The 17,822-nt window shown below is 49.2% G+C and overlaps 3 protein-coding genes across 5 annotated transcripts; 1 reads left to right on the top strand and 2 right to left on the bottom strand.

Moving 5' to 3' along the window:
* Nucleotides 1-88: 88 nt before the first annotated feature.
* TAF7L (TATA-box binding protein associated factor 7 like) lies at nucleotides 89-9,038 on the bottom strand. 2 transcript variants are annotated; one of them, XM_014599221.2, is made up of 12 exons: nucleotides 8,949-9,038; nucleotides 8,215-8,288; nucleotides 7,341-7,419; nucleotides 6,348-6,481; nucleotides 6,084-6,210; nucleotides 5,762-5,820; nucleotides 3,218-3,290; nucleotides 2,596-2,712; nucleotides 1,934-2,122; nucleotides 1,638-1,750; nucleotides 1,191-1,250; nucleotides 89-774 (listed from the first exon to the last, which is right to left on the bottom strand). In XM_014599221.2, exons 2-12 carry the CDS (start codon nucleotides 8,278-8,280, stop codon nucleotides 730-732), a joined length of 1,062 nt encoding a protein of 353 aa, XP_014454707.1. In that variant the 5' UTR covers nucleotides 8,281-8,288; nucleotides 8,949-9,038; the 3' UTR covers nucleotides 89-729. The 2 variants fall into 2 exon arrangements, with proteins under 2 accessions (XP_014454707.1, XP_006266068.2); XM_006266006.3 differs by lacking the exon at nucleotides 8,949-9,038 and adding an exon at nucleotides 8,700-8,718.
* Nucleotides 8,882-14,235, top strand: LOC102573137 (magnesium transporter NIPA2). The gene is made up of 5 exons (XM_006266007.4): nucleotides 8,882-9,054; nucleotides 9,168-9,224; nucleotides 10,972-11,062; nucleotides 11,177-11,337; nucleotides 12,812-14,235. The coding sequence occupies exons 1-5, from the start codon at nucleotides 8,916-8,918 to the stop codon at nucleotides 13,447-13,449; spliced, it is 1,086 nt and encodes a 361-aa protein (XP_006266069.2). The 5' UTR covers nucleotides 8,882-8,915; the 3' UTR covers nucleotides 13,450-14,235.
* A 1,317-nt stretch (nucleotides 14,236-15,552) lies between these two features.
* TIMM8A (translocase of inner mitochondrial membrane 8A) lies at nucleotides 15,553-17,693 on the bottom strand. 2 transcript variants are annotated; one of them, XM_059732717.1, is made up of 2 exons: nucleotides 17,495-17,693; nucleotides 15,553-17,077 (listed from the first exon to the last, which is right to left on the bottom strand). In XM_059732717.1, the coding sequence occupies exons 1-2, from the start codon at nucleotides 17,615-17,617 to the stop codon at nucleotides 16,913-16,915; spliced, it is 288 nt and encodes a 95-aa protein (XP_059588700.1). In that variant the 5' UTR covers nucleotides 17,618-17,693; the 3' UTR covers nucleotides 15,553-16,912. The 2 variants fall into 2 exon arrangements, with proteins under 2 accessions (XP_059588700.1, XP_006266071.1); XM_006266009.4 differs by having other exon boundaries at nucleotides 15,553-17,074; nucleotides 17,495-17,690.
* Nucleotides 17,694-17,822: the final 129 nt, after the last annotated feature.

Raw genomic sequence — 17,822 nt, 5'->3', positions numbered from 1 at the left:
AGCAATATGTACAGGCCAGCTCCAGCTGACACTGGGAGCTTGCCAGCCATAGCACAGCTCTGGAGACAAGAGAATTAAGGGGCACACCAAGTTGGAAACATGCTTTATTGGTTGTTTTTCTTAAAGTCAGCACTCCCCAGCACAGGAACGAGATGCCAGCAGAACAGCTCCACTTCTAAAGCCCACTAAAGACTAAACCCATCTGCAAACTTCTCAGGTAACACTGGTTTTCAGGGCAAGGGTAGGGTAGCCACTCTGTAGCGAGCTGTCTGGGCTGTCCTTACAGGCATACACAATGCTGGGAAGTCCATGCCCATTGCTTGGCTGGCACAGCCACCCTCTCAGCAGCTCCCCAAAGGAGCAGAGACCCTCTGACAAAATGCTTCAGAGTTTTCAACAGCTTCCAATTAGAAAAAAAATGGATGAGACAATACTTTCTTGAAAGCCCTTGTCAGTACAGCTAAACTACCAGGAATATCTGTTGTAAAGGAACAAACCCCAGGTCAATTCCTTTACTCAGCATTAGGGGGCTGGCTGCATTATCCAGAATGAGACAGGAGCTCTAGAAACACTGTTCCAGGAGAATGAACAAGAGTCACTTATCAACAAAGTCTGGAAAGGTCAAGCCAGTAACTTGAGGGCTTTGGCACCAAGAGTGACTCCTAAACTCATGGGTGAAGCTTCTGACTCAGCACACTGCTTGCCCAGAGGTACAGGGAGCTCCTGCCCTCATTTCTCCATCAGGGATTCAAGCTGTTCCTGCAGAGTGGCCAGCTGTGAAGAGAGGGTTCAGAGAGAAAGGCACAAGCTATTACAGGGATATTACACTGCTGCAAGTCCTTGCATGTTCCCTCCTCAGACTAAAAGGCTAACAACATTCTCATAGCTGTACAGCACTTCCCAGACAACTGCATCACCAAACTACTGGTCTATCAAGGCACCTACAGATAACTGAGGTCTCTTAGTCATTCCTGATCAAATATAACCTGGCTTCACTCATTGCTTCTGGTGAGATCAGAGCCTGAAGTGGCACAGTGCAGGACTTGAAGTGCTTTCAGTGAAATACTTAGAAAAGCAGGCAACTTGTCACTTTCTGCTAAGCAAGTATGGCTCAGTGTTATCCCATAGCATGGCACGTGTCACTTTCTTCTACAAGGATGCAAAAGGGTCAATAACAGAGGTCTTCTTACCTGCTGCTTTTCTCGTTCTTCCTGCTGTTTGAACTCATCCAACACAGCCTGGAGACGGGTCTGGAAAGTGACAAACCAGAATATGATTGCTAAAGCTCTCACCAAGGACCACTTAGCCAATGGGAACAAAACAACACTGTGCAATCTGACAGGCTGTATGGGGAGCAGAGTGCAGCCTGGGTCCCAAGACCCTTTATCTTCTGCACAGGTCTATGGCTTATTCTGCATTAGTCACAGCTGAGTCACATGGCTAGCTGGTTGGCACACTTCCTTATAGGCACATGAATCTTAATTCCACAAAAGAGAAGGCCTTTGGCTTCTCCAGGACAATGGTTGATGCCTGTTAAGAGTCGGAGCCTGCACAGCCTCAACTTAGCTGACTGGGACTCCTTAGGAACACAAGTTTCACATAGGAAAGAGGGTCCCCAGGGACCAGACAGCACTTACCTTGAGAGCAAGGTTCTCTACTTTCATAATGAGATCTTCCTGGCGCTTTCTCCGCTCCTGAGTCTCCTGGAGTTTACTTTTCAGGTTATCAATCTGCTTCTGGATCCCCATGGCTAGAACATAAAGAGCTCAGGACTTATACCATAAGTCCCATAAGCACAGTTGAACTGTATCACAAGCAGAATCACATAGCAGTCCTCCACACCCTGACACAGTGCTGATTCAACTAAGGGAAAAGCCCAGGTTCAGCACACCAGAAACAGCCCATCCTGGCTGCAGACTGCCCTGTGACTCACCAATCTGGTTTGTTCCCTCACTCTCCTGCTGCTGTCCGTTGGATTCATTTAGCTTGTCCTGCAACTGCCTCTCCAAGTCTTCCTCTGTGTCCATAATGTTCAAATCTTCGTCATCGTGATGATCTCTCTCATCTTCATCTTCACTGCTGCTGCTGATGTCATTAAAGATCTCCCGCAGTTCGTCATGTTCTTGTGGTTTGACACAAAAGGAAAATAGTTGAAGAAGGTGCAATGGATTCAACAGTGATCTATAAGTCTCTCCTAAGATGCCACATATGCCCTTGGCTTTCAGGAACAGTGCTCTGTACTGAATGCTTATCTAAATACACTTCTATCTTCCTTAAGTTTGCTTTGATTCCTTAAGAAATTCTAAACCAGGTCCAATGGACTAGAAGTAGGTGAATGCAACACCAAGGAAGATCTATTTTTCCCTTTTTATAAAACAGATACTGTTATAGCAAATGCGTATCTGTTCCAGAAACTTAGGGGACTGTGCCAGTTCTCTCACCCCAATGAATGCAGCCTTGGTGTTCAGCTCTGCTCATACAATCAAGTCAGCTCTCCAGTTTGAGACCACCCTCGTGTGCAAGAGCAGATGGTGACCCTGCCACCCGACAGGTAAATGCTTTTGCTAAATTAAGCACTGATCTCTTCCAATGTACCTGATGAGCCGTGGCCTTGCTTGTGTCCAGACATGCCGGGAGAGGAGATGTCCAGACTGGTGAGTGAACCATGGTTGTCTGCTTCCTTTGTCTCATCTTCAGCAATGACCTCCCAGCCTGAGGGCAGATGCGCAAGAGTCAAGGGATAACAACAAAAGGTAATGCCTGTGGGGAGACCCCTGCAGCCACATCCAGGGCTTTTCCAGTTAAAAAACAACACCAGGGGTAGGTAACTCCGGCCTATATATTTCAACAAGCCCCTCTAATTCTGGGCATAGTTGTTACAGATACCTAGGTTTGGCCAATCTGGCCATTCAAGTATCTCATATTTCCTCTTCTCAGCAGATATTACAGCAAGTTATTGCACTGTCAGGAGCATCAGCTGCAAATGCATGGACATTACCCGCAAAGTGCAGTGACAAATGCCAAGAGGAGGTTGCTGAGAAGCAGCAGGTTTTGAACAGACTAAAGGTAAAACTCTAAACTTCAGTGTCTGTCATCTGCTCAGCTTCTGTTTGCTCTTACTACCCATGTGTGCAGCAGGCTGAACTTCTGTCTGGCGGCTCCTTCTAGCCTCCTTCAGAAGCTGACGTTCAGCAGGGTTTCTCCTGAGAAAGGATACGGACACTGACAGCCTCAGCGTCTGTGCTCAGCAACCGCTTCACCTCCTTTTCCACATCTGGAGACTCAATGTACTGGGCAAGGGAGAGAGAATGGAGCAGAAATATTGTCAGACATCTTTGAGCAGACAGTTCTGGCTCAGGGGTTTCTTGCTCTCTGGCTGTCTCCCAATACTTTACCTCATCTTATTCTTTGCTTGTCAATTAGCATATTCCTGCCCCTCACAAGCTCTCCCATGATACTACCTGCCTCTCAGGTCAGCATCCCATCTTCCTCTCCTCTTCCTCAAAGCTTCTGGGTTGAGCTGAGTACCCTCACTGGCCTGACTTCAGCTCCCCTCAGAACACTCCCAAGCACCTCTTAAGAAACCAATCTATGTGGCATGTCAGGTGCTTGAGTCTGAATGCATTTATGAAAGGCCCCTCCATGGGGCTGGGGCCTGGAACAGAGCTGCGATTTGCTCCCCACGCACCCCTGCCCATGGAACTGGCAAATGGGGTACAGCCACTTAGGGATTTTTGGCATGCTGTGGCCAGGGTGTCCATGAAAGGCCCCTCCATTTTGTTCTCAGTTCTAAAGTGAACTAAACAATCATACAAGGTTTCACTTTTTATTATTAAATTAGCCAGAGGGTTTTTCTATCTGTTGACCCCTGTGTGAAATCCTATGAAATATGAACTTTAATTTCTACCCAGGAGAACTTTTACAATCTTTTCTCAGATTCCTGACAAAAGGTGTTTGTGCCTGAAAGCTTGCAATTAAAGAATTTTTTTGCAAAAATCTTGTTGGTCTAATAAAAGATACCACCTCTGTCCACGAGCCCTAGTGCATCACTAGGCTTTTTCCTACAGGAAAGCGAGAATGTTCTGTGAGACCAGGGGTTCTGAGAGACTGGTTTTCCCTAACATCAAAATGTAACATTGCTCCATCATGTGTCTGAGAGATGCAAAGCAGAAAAACGAATCCATCCAGCCTAGTGATACAATCATCAGCCACTTTGCAGAGCTCTTTTTTTGCTCCACAGACCTTTATTAATAAGAGCATTTACATAAAGTTACAACCTTGACGGTTCAATTTCTCCCAGGTCCCTATCAGAAGTCAGTCTCCTGTATGCTGCACCACAGCATATAGCTGTGGAAATAATGCATACACAAGGAACTAGGATTTCAGGTGGAAGAGGGCAAAAGCAAGTGGACTCTTCATCTCCATGTGACTATTTCCATGTAAAACAAAAGGAGGAGACATTGTGCAGGAAATGCAGGACAGAGAGCCAGAGTCCATTCCCCTCTGCATGATGGGATTTCCCCCTACTCCAGGAACTCCTTTCAGACTTCTTGCCAAGGAAGCCTTAGAACATCTCAGCTCTCTTCCCCCCGATCTCTGCTCAGTGAGGTGTGGAAGAGAATTGGTTAGCCCAGAGGTGGGCAATTATTTGGGCTGGAAAGCTACTTAGGAAGTTTTGGTGAGCTGTTGTGGGCCAGGTCAGCACTCCTTCCCCCCAAACCCTGGCCACAGCACGCCAAAACTCCTCAAGTGGCTCTACCCCATTTGCCAGTTCCACGGGCAAGGGTACATGGGGAGCAAATCGCAGCTCTTTTCCAGGCCCCAGCCCCATGCTGTTACAGCTCCCTGATCCCAGCCCTGGCCCAGGCCACCCATACTGCTCCCAGAAGCCACTCCCCACTCACCTGCAGCCTTAGTCCATCTGCTTAGCTGAACATGCCCTGCCCACGTGGGTCCCAGGCTGGTCTCTTTGGAGACCCTGCCCACCCGCTCCCTCCAACGCCCCAGAAGTGGGTGTGGGGTGGAAGGAACAGGGTTCAGCAACAATGGCAAAGACTGCAGGGAAGTGAATTTAGCTGCTGTGCCACCCCAGGCCTGCTGTGCACCTGGGGCAGTGGGATTATCTGCATGTGCCATAGCCCAGGCTGCTGCCTACACCTGGGCTCAGCAGGGCCAAGGGACCTGCCACAGTTTGGATCTGGCCCACAGGCCATATTTTGCCTACCCCTGAGTTGGCCCCATATTTTAGGGATTTGTAACTAAAACCAATTCCTAAGCCAGAGCCATCCAACTGGTGATAACATGCAGCTCCTGGGCTGCTACCCAGCTGCTGCTTCTTCTATTGCTCTGGCTGCTGCTGCAGCCAGAGGCTCTAGGCTCCTGCTTCTCCTTCAGCTTTTGTTTCTTGCTTCCCCCCGCCTCCGAGAAGCAGGGGTGGTGCAGCCCCTGGCACTGGGACAGCCTGCAGTGCGGCAGCAGATGTGAGTGCTACCCGTATGTGCAGTGCAAAGAGATGCATGTTTTGGGGCATATTGTGTGTGCAGTGCGGGCGGGGGTGGTGGTGTTGAGAGGATGCAGCAATGCAGTCTGGAGGCCTACAGCTTGCACTAATACAACTCTAGGGTATGTGGCCTCCTACCACTTAGAATCTGGAAAGCACTGTCCTAAACTAGTGACCCAGCACTGAGTGATTCTCCCTTTCCCCTTTCCTGGGCATGGTTGCTGGCACCTACATGGCACTGCAATGGACGACACAGCTCACCTTTTTCTTGGCTGTCTTCCTGAATCGTCTCTTTCTTACATTCTTCAGTGGAAGAGTAACTGGAATAAAGGAAACAGCTCGTGTATGCTAGTGGACACCAAGGGGAAAGGTCACATGCATGGCAAATTCAGTAAGTCTGAATGGACTGGGTCTTAGTGATGCAGCAGCTCTCTCAGAAATGAGATGAGGAAATGCTTCTCACCTGTCCAGAGGCGTAAGAAGGCATGGCAGATTCTGCCTGTACTACTAAGGGTGGGCAGGAGGGCCAGTAGGAGCCTGGGAGTAGGCTGAGATAGGATAAAGTTGCAGCTCCTCTACTCACTGCCATGGTTCCAGATGAATTTCTTCTCTCTGTCCTTGTCCTTTTTTTTGTTTGCCTTCGGGTCAGTACTCACAGTTGGCTCTTCCAGAGGAGGGTAGAGATCACCATCCACAGTGCACACAAGCATCTAGAGTCCCCCGAAACACAAATAAGTTTACTGTAAGGTGAAATCGTAGGGTTGATGCCACGTGGTACTGGTGAATCCAAAAGGAGGGAGTGAGCAAAGAGGACAGGAGAGCTGCAAGAAGCACTGGCCATACATACCTGACAAATGTCTGCTGTCTTGTAGAATGTTTTCTTATCAATGGTTTTTAAGCTCTCAATGATGCAGGGCAGGTCTACCAATTTGGCAGCCAGAGGGACACGGTCCACGCGGACGATCCCATGACGTCCATCTGCTGCAAAAAGCCAAGGGACAAACGAATGGTGTGGGCAGCCCTGCTGGATGGGTAGACTGCATGCTCTGTCCTTGGGCCACTGCTTAGAAACTCCTAAAACTTTCTTGCAAACTGGAGGTGCAACAAATTGTTGGGTTTTCTTGTTAAATTTAAGACATCCTTTGCAACAAGATGAGAAGACATGGCCTAACCTTGAAGCAGAGAAATAGCTGTGGGTTACATCCTCCAATTAGAGCTCTCTCTGCCTTTGGTTTCTCCACAGCAGATCTGGGAATTTGCTGATACAGTGATGGTGAAAAAATATATCAGTATAGCCTCCAGGATCAAAGGCCAAGACCTTGCTCCTTAGATCAGCTTTACCCATGCGATCATGCATACCCTGAACCAACACCATTTTCTCTTTAGGATCACATATATCCATGTCAGTGTCTCTGGGAAACAGTATACAAGGCAGACAGGAAGTTAAGTTTCCTGGAGTGCACAGAAGCTTGTGTTGGTTAGCCGAGGCACAGTGCTGTGCTAGAGTCATACTGCTGCTGGTTCCAGATCTATCCTGTGCTACTTGCACTATGGAGCCTCGAGCTGTCTAACATGCTGTAAGGTACAGCTTTGCCTCCAGGGCTCCCAAGGGGAGGTCTGAGGTTCCTGCTTAGAGACTAGACACCTTCACCAGAAGTCTGCTGGGAAGGCCATTCTACAGAGCAGCACAGCTGAGTGCTCCCTCCCTAACATTTTGCCTGTGTGATAAGCAAAACCCTGAAGGCTCTTCTTCCTTTGTACTCTGCACATTAAGTCCCCTTCTTCTGAGGCCTCCAGTACTCCTGCTCCTTCCTTAGAGGAGCTCATCTTGCATACTCACGATGTAACTCAATGGTGAGTCTGTCTTTGAGGTTGACGCTGCCAGACTGAACTGCCCTCCGCACAGTAGAGGCATATTCCTGAGAGAGATGAGTGAGACATGACAAGACTTGTGTATGCCCTCTGGGAAACACAGCTGCTCTCAAATATGCCCACCTTTAAACCAGGCTGTCATCCTAATACAGAAACCCAACCAAGAGGCCACACTATAAATGGTAACAGCATTGCTCCCAGAGCACATCAAAGCCCATAAGTTAACACACTTTGAAAATGGTACACAGTCCCTTAGAAAACAGAAACCAGATGGGGTAAACCAGATCATCATTTCATGGATGAGGCAGCCAAACAACAGACTTTCATGGAACATGAAATGCCCTTCTCAGGATCACAGCTCAAGGCAAAGTTAAAGAGCTGTACCTATAAGGATTCAGGTTACAGTCAAAGGGGATGCATCTGTGAGCTCTTTTGAGAGGCTTCCCCTGCACCCCCCCCAAACAAGACATTTATTGAACAAGATTATTTGCACCAAGAGGGACTGACAGGACTGGTCAGCAGCAGTGACCAAGCACTTATGCATGCTTTGTAGGGCATTTATTCCACAAGATCTAAGTAGCAGAGCACCAAAATACATCTTGCAGAAGCACCAGGTATAGGGGATACATGATACAGAGGATTCACTCTCCTTCTGCCCCACAGTCTGCAGAATTCTCATCAGTTTCAATCTCCTGAAACTCTTCCCACGAACTGCACTTTCCACCCACCAAACTCCAGCAAACTGGGGCTGAGCTGGGCTCTCAGGAGCTTGGTGCCAGCCTCACATGGGACCTCTCCCACCATGGCCTCTTTAACTTAGCCCTAGCCTGTGCATCTCTTACCGGAGGCAGGCGCAGGACAAACTGGCTCTCCAGCTCATGGGGAGCGTCATCCTTGCTCTTGCTCATCTTTTGTTCTTGAGTTCAGAAAAAAGCAATGAGACTAAGGTGCATCCCGAGGGCTGCTCAGCTCCCACCTCCCTGGGGCAATGTAAGTCCCCAAGAAACCCCTGGTTGCAGGGAGGCAGCGGGTAACAGACGCTGCTGGGAAGGGCGTTTCTGAGCGAGGGGCCCGTTCTTCCCAGAACCTAGTTAGCCCCCCAGGTTTGAGCAGCAGGGCCCGCGCGGGCAGCAGGAACTGCCCCAACGAGCTCAGTCCCCGCAGCTCAGAAACGAGCCCCACAGCAGCGCCTGGGGCAGGGCAGGGCGGGGGCTCTCAGGATCCGGGCTGGGCTCAGGCCCTTGCTCCCCCTGTCCCTGTCCCTGTCCCCAGCCCCGCCACCCTCGGCGGTTCGGTTCCTAACAACAGGTCGGAAAAACCACCCCACCGGAAACGGAAGCGGGCCGGGATCAGGCGGAGGGGGGCGGGGCCACATGGGCCCGAGCGCGGCCGCAGCTCTGGTATTGGGGGGGGCGCAGCAGCTTGTGTCGTCACTTCCCGGGGTGAGGGGCGGAGCCGAGCGCCCCTGTGGCGCCGGGGACTGGTGGAGCCCGCGCACGTGCGGCCCCGCCCGCCCCGGAGTGACGTCACGGGCTGGGTCGCGATGGAGGGCGCGCGGGGGCGCCGCGACTTCTACCTGGGGCTGGGGCTGGCGCTCGGTTCCTGCGGCTTCATCGGCGTCAGCTTCGTCCTCAAGAAGAAGGGGCTGCTACGCCTGGCCGCCCGCGGCGCCGCCCGCGCGGGTACCGGGGCGGGGCGGGAGCGGCCCGGGTGCGAGCGAAGCGCTGAGATGGGATGGGGGCGGGGCTCCCCGGGGCTCGGCGGCCGTTGACACCTCCCCCCCGCTGTGTTGCAGGGCACGGAAGCCACGCCTACCTGCGCGAGTGGCTGTGGTGGGCCGGGCTGTTATGCAGTAAGTGCGACCGCCCGCCAGTCGGGCAGCTCCGGCGCCGCGCGCTCCGCCGGCTCGGGGACGTCTCCCCTGCGCCGCGGGGGCCGAGGAGGAGATGGGAGGGGAGACGAGACTTGTGAGGAGGCTGGAGCGGGGAGGCCCGAGATAACGATGTTGACCTGCCTGCGGGGCCATGGGGGTGGCTCTTCTCTGGGACTGCAGGGACAGGCCGAGGACCAACGGCAGGGGAAGCTTAGACTGGAGATTAGGAGCTTTCTAATACTGAGGGTGTTTCAGCATTGGCACAGGCTCCCAGAGAAGCCAGGCCTCTGCATTCCTGGAAGCTGCCCAAAGCAGGTCAGACAGGCAGTTGGCGGGGATGGATCCAGCAGGGCCCGGACCAGGCAGCTGCATGAGGTCCCTTCCAGTCTTACATCCCTGCTGGTCAAGCAGGCTCTGCGCTTTGGGAGATTTCAGCAGTCTTGATGCTACTGTCAGCAAATGATGTCAGGATCACAGTTGTTAAAGTTTTGATTGCTCTTGTTTGCCTTATTGGCACATTCCCTTTGTCAAATCAAGGTTCAGCTGTTTGACTTTATCCCTGAGCACTGTGGTAACGTTGCCTTTCTAAGCACAGCTGTGTTGCATGTTAAAATCTTGCATGTTTCTAAGTGTTGTAAATGAAATCATGGGTAAATCAGATGGTACAATAACTTTCAAAAGGGCTTGCTCACCCTGCATAGTATGTTAGGTAATTATGGAAATCACCGTACCTATGTAGCCAGGCTTGGCAGAATTCAATTTTATTATTATTATTTGGATGGCTAAAATCCATGTTTATTTTTAAGCTTTTTTTCTGATTTTTTTTATTGATTTGAAACTTTCAGGATTGCGCCAAATTAGGGGTGTGTTTTGGATCAGCTCTCCACAGGTGTTTGGCCCTTGTGTGATCCAAGCAAGGGCCAAACTCCTCCGGAGCCTGGCCTGACCCCTGGGTGATCAGGGCAGGGGCCAAACTCCCACAGAGGCCAGGCTGGAACAGGCTCTTGGGACTTTGCTTTTCCTCAGCTGGGCACAGTTAGGGGCTGTTGGTACTGGGCTCCTTACTGCTACCAGCCCTGCCCCTGCAGCCCTGCCACCTTTGACACAGTCTTAACAGCACAGTGGCTGGTGTGTTTGTGCATGTGTAAAGTGCCCCCTGCCCCACATTTCTGTACCTCCATGCCAGAATTTATTTATTTTTTTATAATTACTGATGGAAATATTTTTCCATCTATCAGTGTCAGGTGAAATGGTTGTCTATCAATAAAAATCGAATCCTGTCAAACCTGTGCATAGCCAGTTTCTCAATTTCTGATGTTGCTTATGGTAATTCACTAATATGATGCTAACAGATGCTGTAGGATGTCTATCAACTGTAAAAACCATTCCTATTACACAAAGGCAAATTAGGCAAATACAATTTGCCATAACCCCTTTGAACTTCAAATATTATTGATCTTTCCTTTCTCTGTTGTTGATTAGCAGTGTTCCCATATATACATTAGAGGCTTGTTTTTGATATGTTTGATCCTTGTCTGTATCAGACAGTTTGACTACATAGCTGTGGATAATAAATGGTGGGGTCATAGTGAAATCCAGGTGGGTAGTGATGACTGTACCTCTATTCAGTAACTGATTGTGCGCTATGTGTAACCAAACCCATATTCTGTTGAACTTGCTCCGTTTTAAGTTGCATTCCTGTGACTGACTGTCCTCTGTCTTGCAGTGGGAATTGGAGAAGCAGTGAATTTTGCTGCATATGCCTTTGCCCCAGCAACAGTGGTAACACCGTTGGGCGCATTAAGTGTTCTAGTTAGGTGAGCACCATCAGAAAAAGCAACACCCATGCCTTTGCTCTTCCCAGTGAAAACAATTCTCTACCCTCACCTTATCTTCTTCAAATACTCCATCCTTTGACTTCAATCCTACAGCGCGGTTTTGTCATCCTCCTTTCTGAACGAACGACTGAACATCCATGGGAAGATTGGCTGCATCCTAAGTATCCTGGGCTCTACAGTGATGGTTATCCATGCTCCACAAGAAGAGGAAGTATCCAGCTTGGAATCAATGGCAGAGAAGCTTAAAGATCCAGGTACCCCAAATACAGTGTTCATCTCACCTCTTTATAAGAGATGGCAGTAGGCAGAATTACTTGTCTAGACTGGGGAGGTTAAACAGCAATCCGTTCCTCCTGCTTGTTCCATACCCAGTCAAAAGAAATATGCTCTGTGATGGCTGGTAGGACTCTTGTTGCTTAAAAATTGGATTGTTCGTGTTTTTGGGGACTGAGTGTAAAAGCTTCTGCCACCAAGTGGAGAGGCAGTGTTACACAAATTGCCAATTGCTCAAATCAAGAGTGAGACCTTATGAGAGAGGATAAGGCAAGATGCCTGGTTTATTAAGTGTGCGCGTGCACACACACCACATTCATACTCCAGTTTCTGTTCTGCGCTGGTATACATTACCAGTCTTCCCAGTACTCGGATCAATTTAGTGACCAGTCAAGTTGATCACAAGTAGGAGCCGGGCTCCTGCTGGTCCATCTCATCAGATGAACCAATGCTCCAGGATGACACATGGAACAAGACCCAAATTTGAAATGTCTCGCCCCATCTTTTATAGCCTTGTCAATTCATCCAGTCCTCTGGGCTTTGCTGTGTTATCACTATGTTCTTTCTTGAAGGTCGATTGCTGTTCTCTCTCAGTTCTGGGGCAGATTCTTCTTGTTTTGGTCTTTTATCTGTCTGCATTTTACAGCCAGTCGTCAGCTGATGTTTTCCTTTTCCACAGACACACTCTCACCCATTCTCTCACACATATAGCATACAAAGGTCGAGCACTTATATCAAGCTGAAGAGCAATGCAAAATGGAGTTTCTTAAGGCAATGCAAAACTCAAGAAAATATGTAAGATTAAAAGCAATTGGCAAAAAGTCTACAGCAGTGGTTATTGTCAAGCTTGGCACAAGATGTATGGTGTAGGTGCACACTATATTTGTTTTTCATATGGCCCCTTTGATATGAAATTGCTAGGCAAGAGTTACAAAGGAAGCAAGAATCAGCAGCCACAATTTATCTTAATGCAACACTGGTGTAGATGAGAGGATTGTCAGTACATGAGAGGCAACATAAGACTAGGAGAAGACTAGTTAGAAAAGAAAGCGAGTGAGGGAAGCACAGGAGAACTTAGAGAGAGATACCCCTACGATAAAAACATGGGATGTAGCAGTTGGAAACAAGGGATTGATTTGGGTGGTAGTATTAAGGGTAGCGAATGAAATTGCAGAGGAGAGAAACCAAGCAGATCAAGCTACAACTCATCACAGGCCCTTATCACAGGGCCCTGCCGATGCAACGTGTAGCAAGACTAGAGGAGCCTTAATCCCAGCCTGCAGAGCTCTGCTAGTATCTCCAGTCCTGACTTACAGCCCTCTGCTGTTCTAGTTACCATTCTTACCCATTCTCTCTCTCCTGTCAGTGTTCACAGCACACATTACATGCAGCACAGATGTATAACAGCATTACCCACTATGTTGCAAATCTTAATGATTCTCATTCTGATCTAAGGATTCATTGTCTTCGCTATGTGTGTGCTGGTGAGCTCCATTCTCCTCATCTTCGTGGCTGGGCCTCGTTATGGTAGGAGCAATGTCTTAGTATATGTTTTGGTCTGCTCTGCCATTGGCTCTCTCTCCGTGTCCTGTGTCAAGGGCCTGGGCATTGCACTCAAAGAACTGTTTGCTGGCAAGCCAGTGCTGAAAGAACCACTGATATGGGTGCTACCAGCTTGCCTGGGGGTCTGTGTCAGTGTCCAGATCAATTACCTGAACAAGGCTTTGGACATCTTCAATACATCTGTGGTCACGCCAGTTTACTATGTCCTGTTCACCACAGCTGTCGTGATGTGTTCAGCCATTCTTTTCAAGGAGTGGCAACACATGGCCCTGGACAACATAATTGGCACGATAAGTGGCTTCCTCACCATAGTCTCTGGCATTTTCCTTCTACATGCCTTCAGAGACATGCCCTTTACCCCAGACCTGCTGCCCCTCTTCCTAAGGCAAGGAGGGGCAGACCTGCATACCTCATCTTGGAGGGGGTCAGAAAGGCACCAGTTATGTCTACATCAGCCCCTTCTGGTCCCAGAGGACATCCATAAAGGTTCTCAAAGTGTAGAAGAGGACGAGGAAGTAGGAAGTGTATGAATGCTTGCAAAACAACAAAACTTTAACAACCACTACTAGATGCCTGAGAAGCCTTGAATTGCTACTGGTAGTTTTTTAGTCCTGCTACTGATCTCCACTTTGGTCTGATGCAGCAAGCTCAAATGAACATCACCAGCTCCAACTGTTGCCGGGAGTAAACAAGCATCATGTTTATCAGTGAACTGTGATCTCCCACTGGTAATGGACCTGAATATCGTGCCAGGAGACTTGACTAGCTTCCAGGTGCTCAGAACACCAGACCTGGGCAAAACACCTACCAGTGTATTCTGGTTCCTTCTCAGTGTGTTCCTCTCTATCAGAATGTGCTGTGGTTGCTGCTCTACTACTGAGGCATAAGTCTATGGATGTATGAAGCAACCTGGCAATAATTATAATAACCCTTTTTGAATGTAAAAACCATTTTAGGTGGCCTTAAACATTTTTTTTTATATTGAAAGTCTAACTTTTGCAAAGTATTCTGAAGGGCTGATCCTTACAGTGTTATTGCTGCACCTATAGCAACACAGGTGACTCAAGTGTTTTAACGTTGGAAGTATTCAGTATGTTTCAGAAGTTCATTTGTACAGCCTTAAAGTGCCTTCTCTGCTCACTTTAAGAGGTTATTTACTGACTCAAAATCAAGAGCAGGACTAGATAAACTCTGCAGTGGTGCTATCCTGGCTCTTTGAATCTGGTTCCTTTGTGAAGTGTGACTCCTTTCTGGTATGTTTCACTGGGAAGGGAATATGTCCATTTACCATAATTGATTAAAACAGATTTGCTCCATTGCCAGTGTGGCCTGCAACATATTCATGCCAATAGCCACTGAAATGACACAAAGTGGTATGAAGAACATGAATTTTCTTTATATCGGTGCACCTCTACTGACTGGGGATAGTGTGCCGTTATTCTAAAAGGATGTCTGGATGTGTTCAAAAGTCAACTTGTAGAATATAACAGCTGTGTAGTATCAAGTAGGGGATTTCCTCTAAGAAAGAGAAGGTAGATTTGTCTCCTACATCCATTGTCATTATACTACTACACTTGGGTCTCTCTTTATGCAAATTTGTTTTGTGTGAATTTGCTTATATGTGAGACATTATTTACACCAGAAATTCATTGTATGCAAGAAGAAATTGCTTTGTGGGAAGCTGGCAGAGTTCCAGCCTGCAGGGGGCTGGGAGAAAGCAGAAGGAAGACAGTGAGATGGGGCCACATACATTGCTGTATATGCACATGGTCCCCCAAGTAGCCTTGAGAGCAGCTCCAGCAGGTAAGTGGTGGGCAAGAGGGGGATTGAGGCCCCTGTAGGGAGGGGGCTGGGCTGGGGCTGCTGCCGCCCAGCTGGGCAGTGCTTGGGGCCTGGGCCACACTGCAGCTGCAGGGCCCCAGCTCACAGCTTCTGTGCGGCCCTCCTGATCCCAGCCACACCGGGTTGCGCCTGGTGGGCTACAGAGCCCGGGGGAGGGAAGCAGGGTGGCAGGAAACCATGCTGCTGCTTCCCTCCCCCGGACGTCTGCAGCCTGGTGGGTGACCCAGCTTGGTTGGGATTATTGGGGCCCTGTGGAGAAGCTGTGAGCTCTGCGTGCAAGAGGCACGTTGCCAGGGCAGTACAGGACAAGCAGCTGCAGGTGGGAAGTTCTCCACATGGCTCCTCTGCTCCCTGATGCACTGGGTTGCAGGGGAAGGAAGCAGGATGGCAGGGAACTTGGTACATATCCCTATTAATTACCTGTAATAATGGATTTGCTTTATGCAAGGGTTTTTTGGCACGCAACTCTTGCATGAAGAGAGACCTGAGTGTAATTTGTAATTTTGGAAACCAGAGTGAGACTTAGGCAAGCTAATATAGTTGAATAAGGACTTGGAAAAAAATCATCCAAGGTGGAAGACATCAGTTGGTCACTATCCTCTTTCAGACAAGTAGAGGATAGTGTTACAGTTGTAAATCCATTTCTTCCTTCTGATGAAAGGTGCACACTTGTACTTGTGTTTAGACTGTCACATGACTTGGTATGGTCAACTAGCAGCACTGTTTCCTTCTACTGAAGTGTAGTTTACTGCCATGTCACACCATACTTCATGGAAAGAGGCTGAACCACACAAATTTCAACAGCATTTATTTGGGGTTTCCAAAAAGACTAAATTAATAGTAGGATCAGGCTATTCAATGAGTGTTTGAGTGGTTTGTGGAATGAGGCAGAACTTCCAGTCCAGTTCCTATGGGAAAATGATTGAAAGGCACAGATGCAAACAGACCTGTGGTTAGTAGCTCAGAGGGATGAAAGGGTCACAGAACAAGTTACCTGTTAATTTTTTTCCAGAAGAGTTTGCACTACTTAGGATGCCTGAACCCATTCTGTTAAAAATTTACTGTTTTAATTATCTGGGCATAGACTATTTGTTTTAGTAACTAGATAAACAAATCTAGTCCAGGAAACCAATGCATTAAACCACTTTACAGCGAGCAGAAAAATCAGAATCCGTAATCAGACTGCCTAGTAGGAACCAGAGGATTTGTATTTAACATTAGAAATTAGCAAGTCTATTTCTACTTCAGTTATTTGATAATAAACTGAACAGTAGTGACACAAGGTAAAGGGTGGGTCAGAGAGTCCTGCCAGCCCACCCCTAGACACAAGACATGCTTATTTTAAAAACTGATCCAATTCATATTTATTCTAATGTTTGGGAGAATGCACTTAGTGGAGCAAGCCAATAGTAAATGTTGCAGTTCTGCTTTAAAACAGTTGTTACTGAGCCACATGACTGACTTCACCTTCACAAGCTTTAAAATTATTTCCCATAATCTTAAATTACTGGGAAAGTTCTCACTGCCAAGCAAGCTCTTTTCAGGGTTGTTGACACAGCTATACTGGTGCAGACCTGTGACCCAGGCTGTCTTCTGCTCAACGCCATTCCCCATGGGTCTGGAGAGCAAATGTCAGTATGGCTGCGCAGTCTGAAGAGTGGTGCAAGGAGAGGGTTAATTAGGAAGCTGAATGTGAACTTAGTACCATTAAAAGGAATGGTCCCAACCCTGGACTTGGGATTCACATTAGTATTCCCATTACCTCCACTTTGTATCAATACAGGAGCACTCCCTCCGAGATGCACAAAACGGTTTGCAGAGTTGGACATTTTGGAGCTATTGTGCTCAACATACTAGCCTCAGCACAAAGCCTGTACATGGAAGGCAACAGGTGGGAATGGGAACAGTACAGTGCCACCGGGAGTAGTAAACGTGCATCTGTTACAGCCTCATCTGGCTGTAATTGTCACAACTTGCATTTAAGTAAAACTGAGTAGCTGGTCAGAGCTGAGGCAGGTGACAATGCTCTAGTCTGATGCAAAGGAGGGGGTCAGCCTCCCCAGAGCTTGTGTTCTACAGGTGTCCCATCAGCTGCTCTCCCCACTGACGTGCAGTTCTCCTCGTTGAGGGGCTGGAGGAGCCGGTGCCGAGTCAATCAGTCAGGCTCTCGGAGAAGGCCGACTTGGATTTCTGCGTCTGCTCTAGCCGGTTCAGAATGAACTGACTGGTGTCTATGAAACGTTCAACACAGTTAACAAAGCAGGTCTCTGCCCGGCTGTCCAGCTTGGGCCCCGGCTTGTCCATGCATTTCTCCTGCTCGAGACACAAAGAGCCAGTCAGGGGAGATTACAAGAGCCCAAAGCATGCACTTCCCAGAGGAACAAACTTGCTCTTGGGGGTGCTGTGGGGAGGCCTGGGGAAGAGGGAGAAATATCTGGTTCTCTCCCACCAACCCTTCCACTGCCTCCCTGTCTAGGGACCGGCACCATTTAAGGCGGTACTAAATCCACCGAGGCAACGCCCGCGAGCCTGGGCCAGACCCGGCGTCTGGCTCTGGGCCTTCCCGCGAAGGAGCAGCGGCTCCAGGTACCTCGTTCCCCCGGTGCGCCAGGGCAAAGGTCAGACGTCCCCGGATGGGTCTGCGCTACACCGGCGCCAGGGGACCCAGAGCGCTCTTGCCCGGCTTCCCTCCCCTTGCCCCGGAACTCCCCTCGGGCCCAGCGCGGCGCTCACCCAGCACAACTCGGTCATCTGATGCACCAGCTGCTGGAAGCGCTGCTTCTGCGTCTCTACCTCGATGAAGTGCTGCAGCTGTGGGTCGCTGACACTCAAATCCGTGGGAGACGACGCCTCCATCCCAGCTCCGGCCGCGAGCGACCTTCACGTGTCTGGCCGAAGCAGCCCCGCCAAGAAGGGCGCATGCGCAGCAGCTATCACGCTGCGGAATTGCGCACGCGCCGAGCCATCCCACCTCTGACGCCACACGAAGCTCTTGGCCCCGCCCATCCGGCTTTCAATTCGCCTTTGCCGAATTGCCCCCGGTCTTCCAGGCTCCGCCCCT

Source organism: Alligator mississippiensis, chromosome 8 (assembly GCF_030867095.1).
Source record: "Alligator mississippiensis isolate rAllMis1 chromosome 8, rAllMis1, whole genome shotgun sequence".
Taxonomy (NCBI): Eukaryota; Metazoa; Chordata; order Crocodylia; family Alligatoridae; genus Alligator; species Alligator mississippiensis.
This window is presented reverse-complemented; position numbering and strand designations above follow the sequence as displayed.

Bases quoted from the DNA above. Each gene is read 5' to 3' on its own strand.
- TAF7L (XM_014599221.2), bottom strand. From the start codon at position 8,280: ATGAGCAAGAGCAAGGATGACGCTCCCCATGAGCTGGAGAGCCAGTTT. The intron at 5,821-6,083 runs GTGAGTAGAGGA...CCTTTATTCCAG, and splicing joins ATTCATCTGGAACCATGGCA to TTACTCTTCCACTGAAGAAT. The intron at 775-1,190 runs GTAAGAAGACCT...CTCTCTTCACAG, and splicing joins AAGAACGAGAAAAGCAGCAG to CTGGCCACTCTGCAGGAACA.
- LOC102573137 (XM_006266007.4), top strand. From the start codon at position 8,916: ATGGAGGGCGCGCGGGGGCGCCGCGACTTCTACCTGGGGCTGGGGCTG. The intron at 9,055-9,167 runs GTACCGGGGCGG...GCTGTGTTGCAG, and splicing joins CCGCGGCGCCGCCCGCGCGG to GGCACGGAAGCCACGCCTAC. The intron at 9,225-10,971 runs GTAAGTGCGACC...TCTGTCTTGCAG, and splicing joins GTGGGCCGGGCTGTTATGCA to TGGGAATTGGAGAAGCAGTG.
- TIMM8A (XM_059732717.1), bottom strand. From the start codon at position 17,617: ATGGAGGCGTCGTCTCCCACGGATTTGAGTGTCAGCGACCCACAGCTG. The intron at 17,078-17,494 runs GTGAGCGCCGCG...TTGTGTCTCGAG, and splicing joins AGATGACCGAGTTGTGCTGG to CAGGAGAAATGCATGGACAA.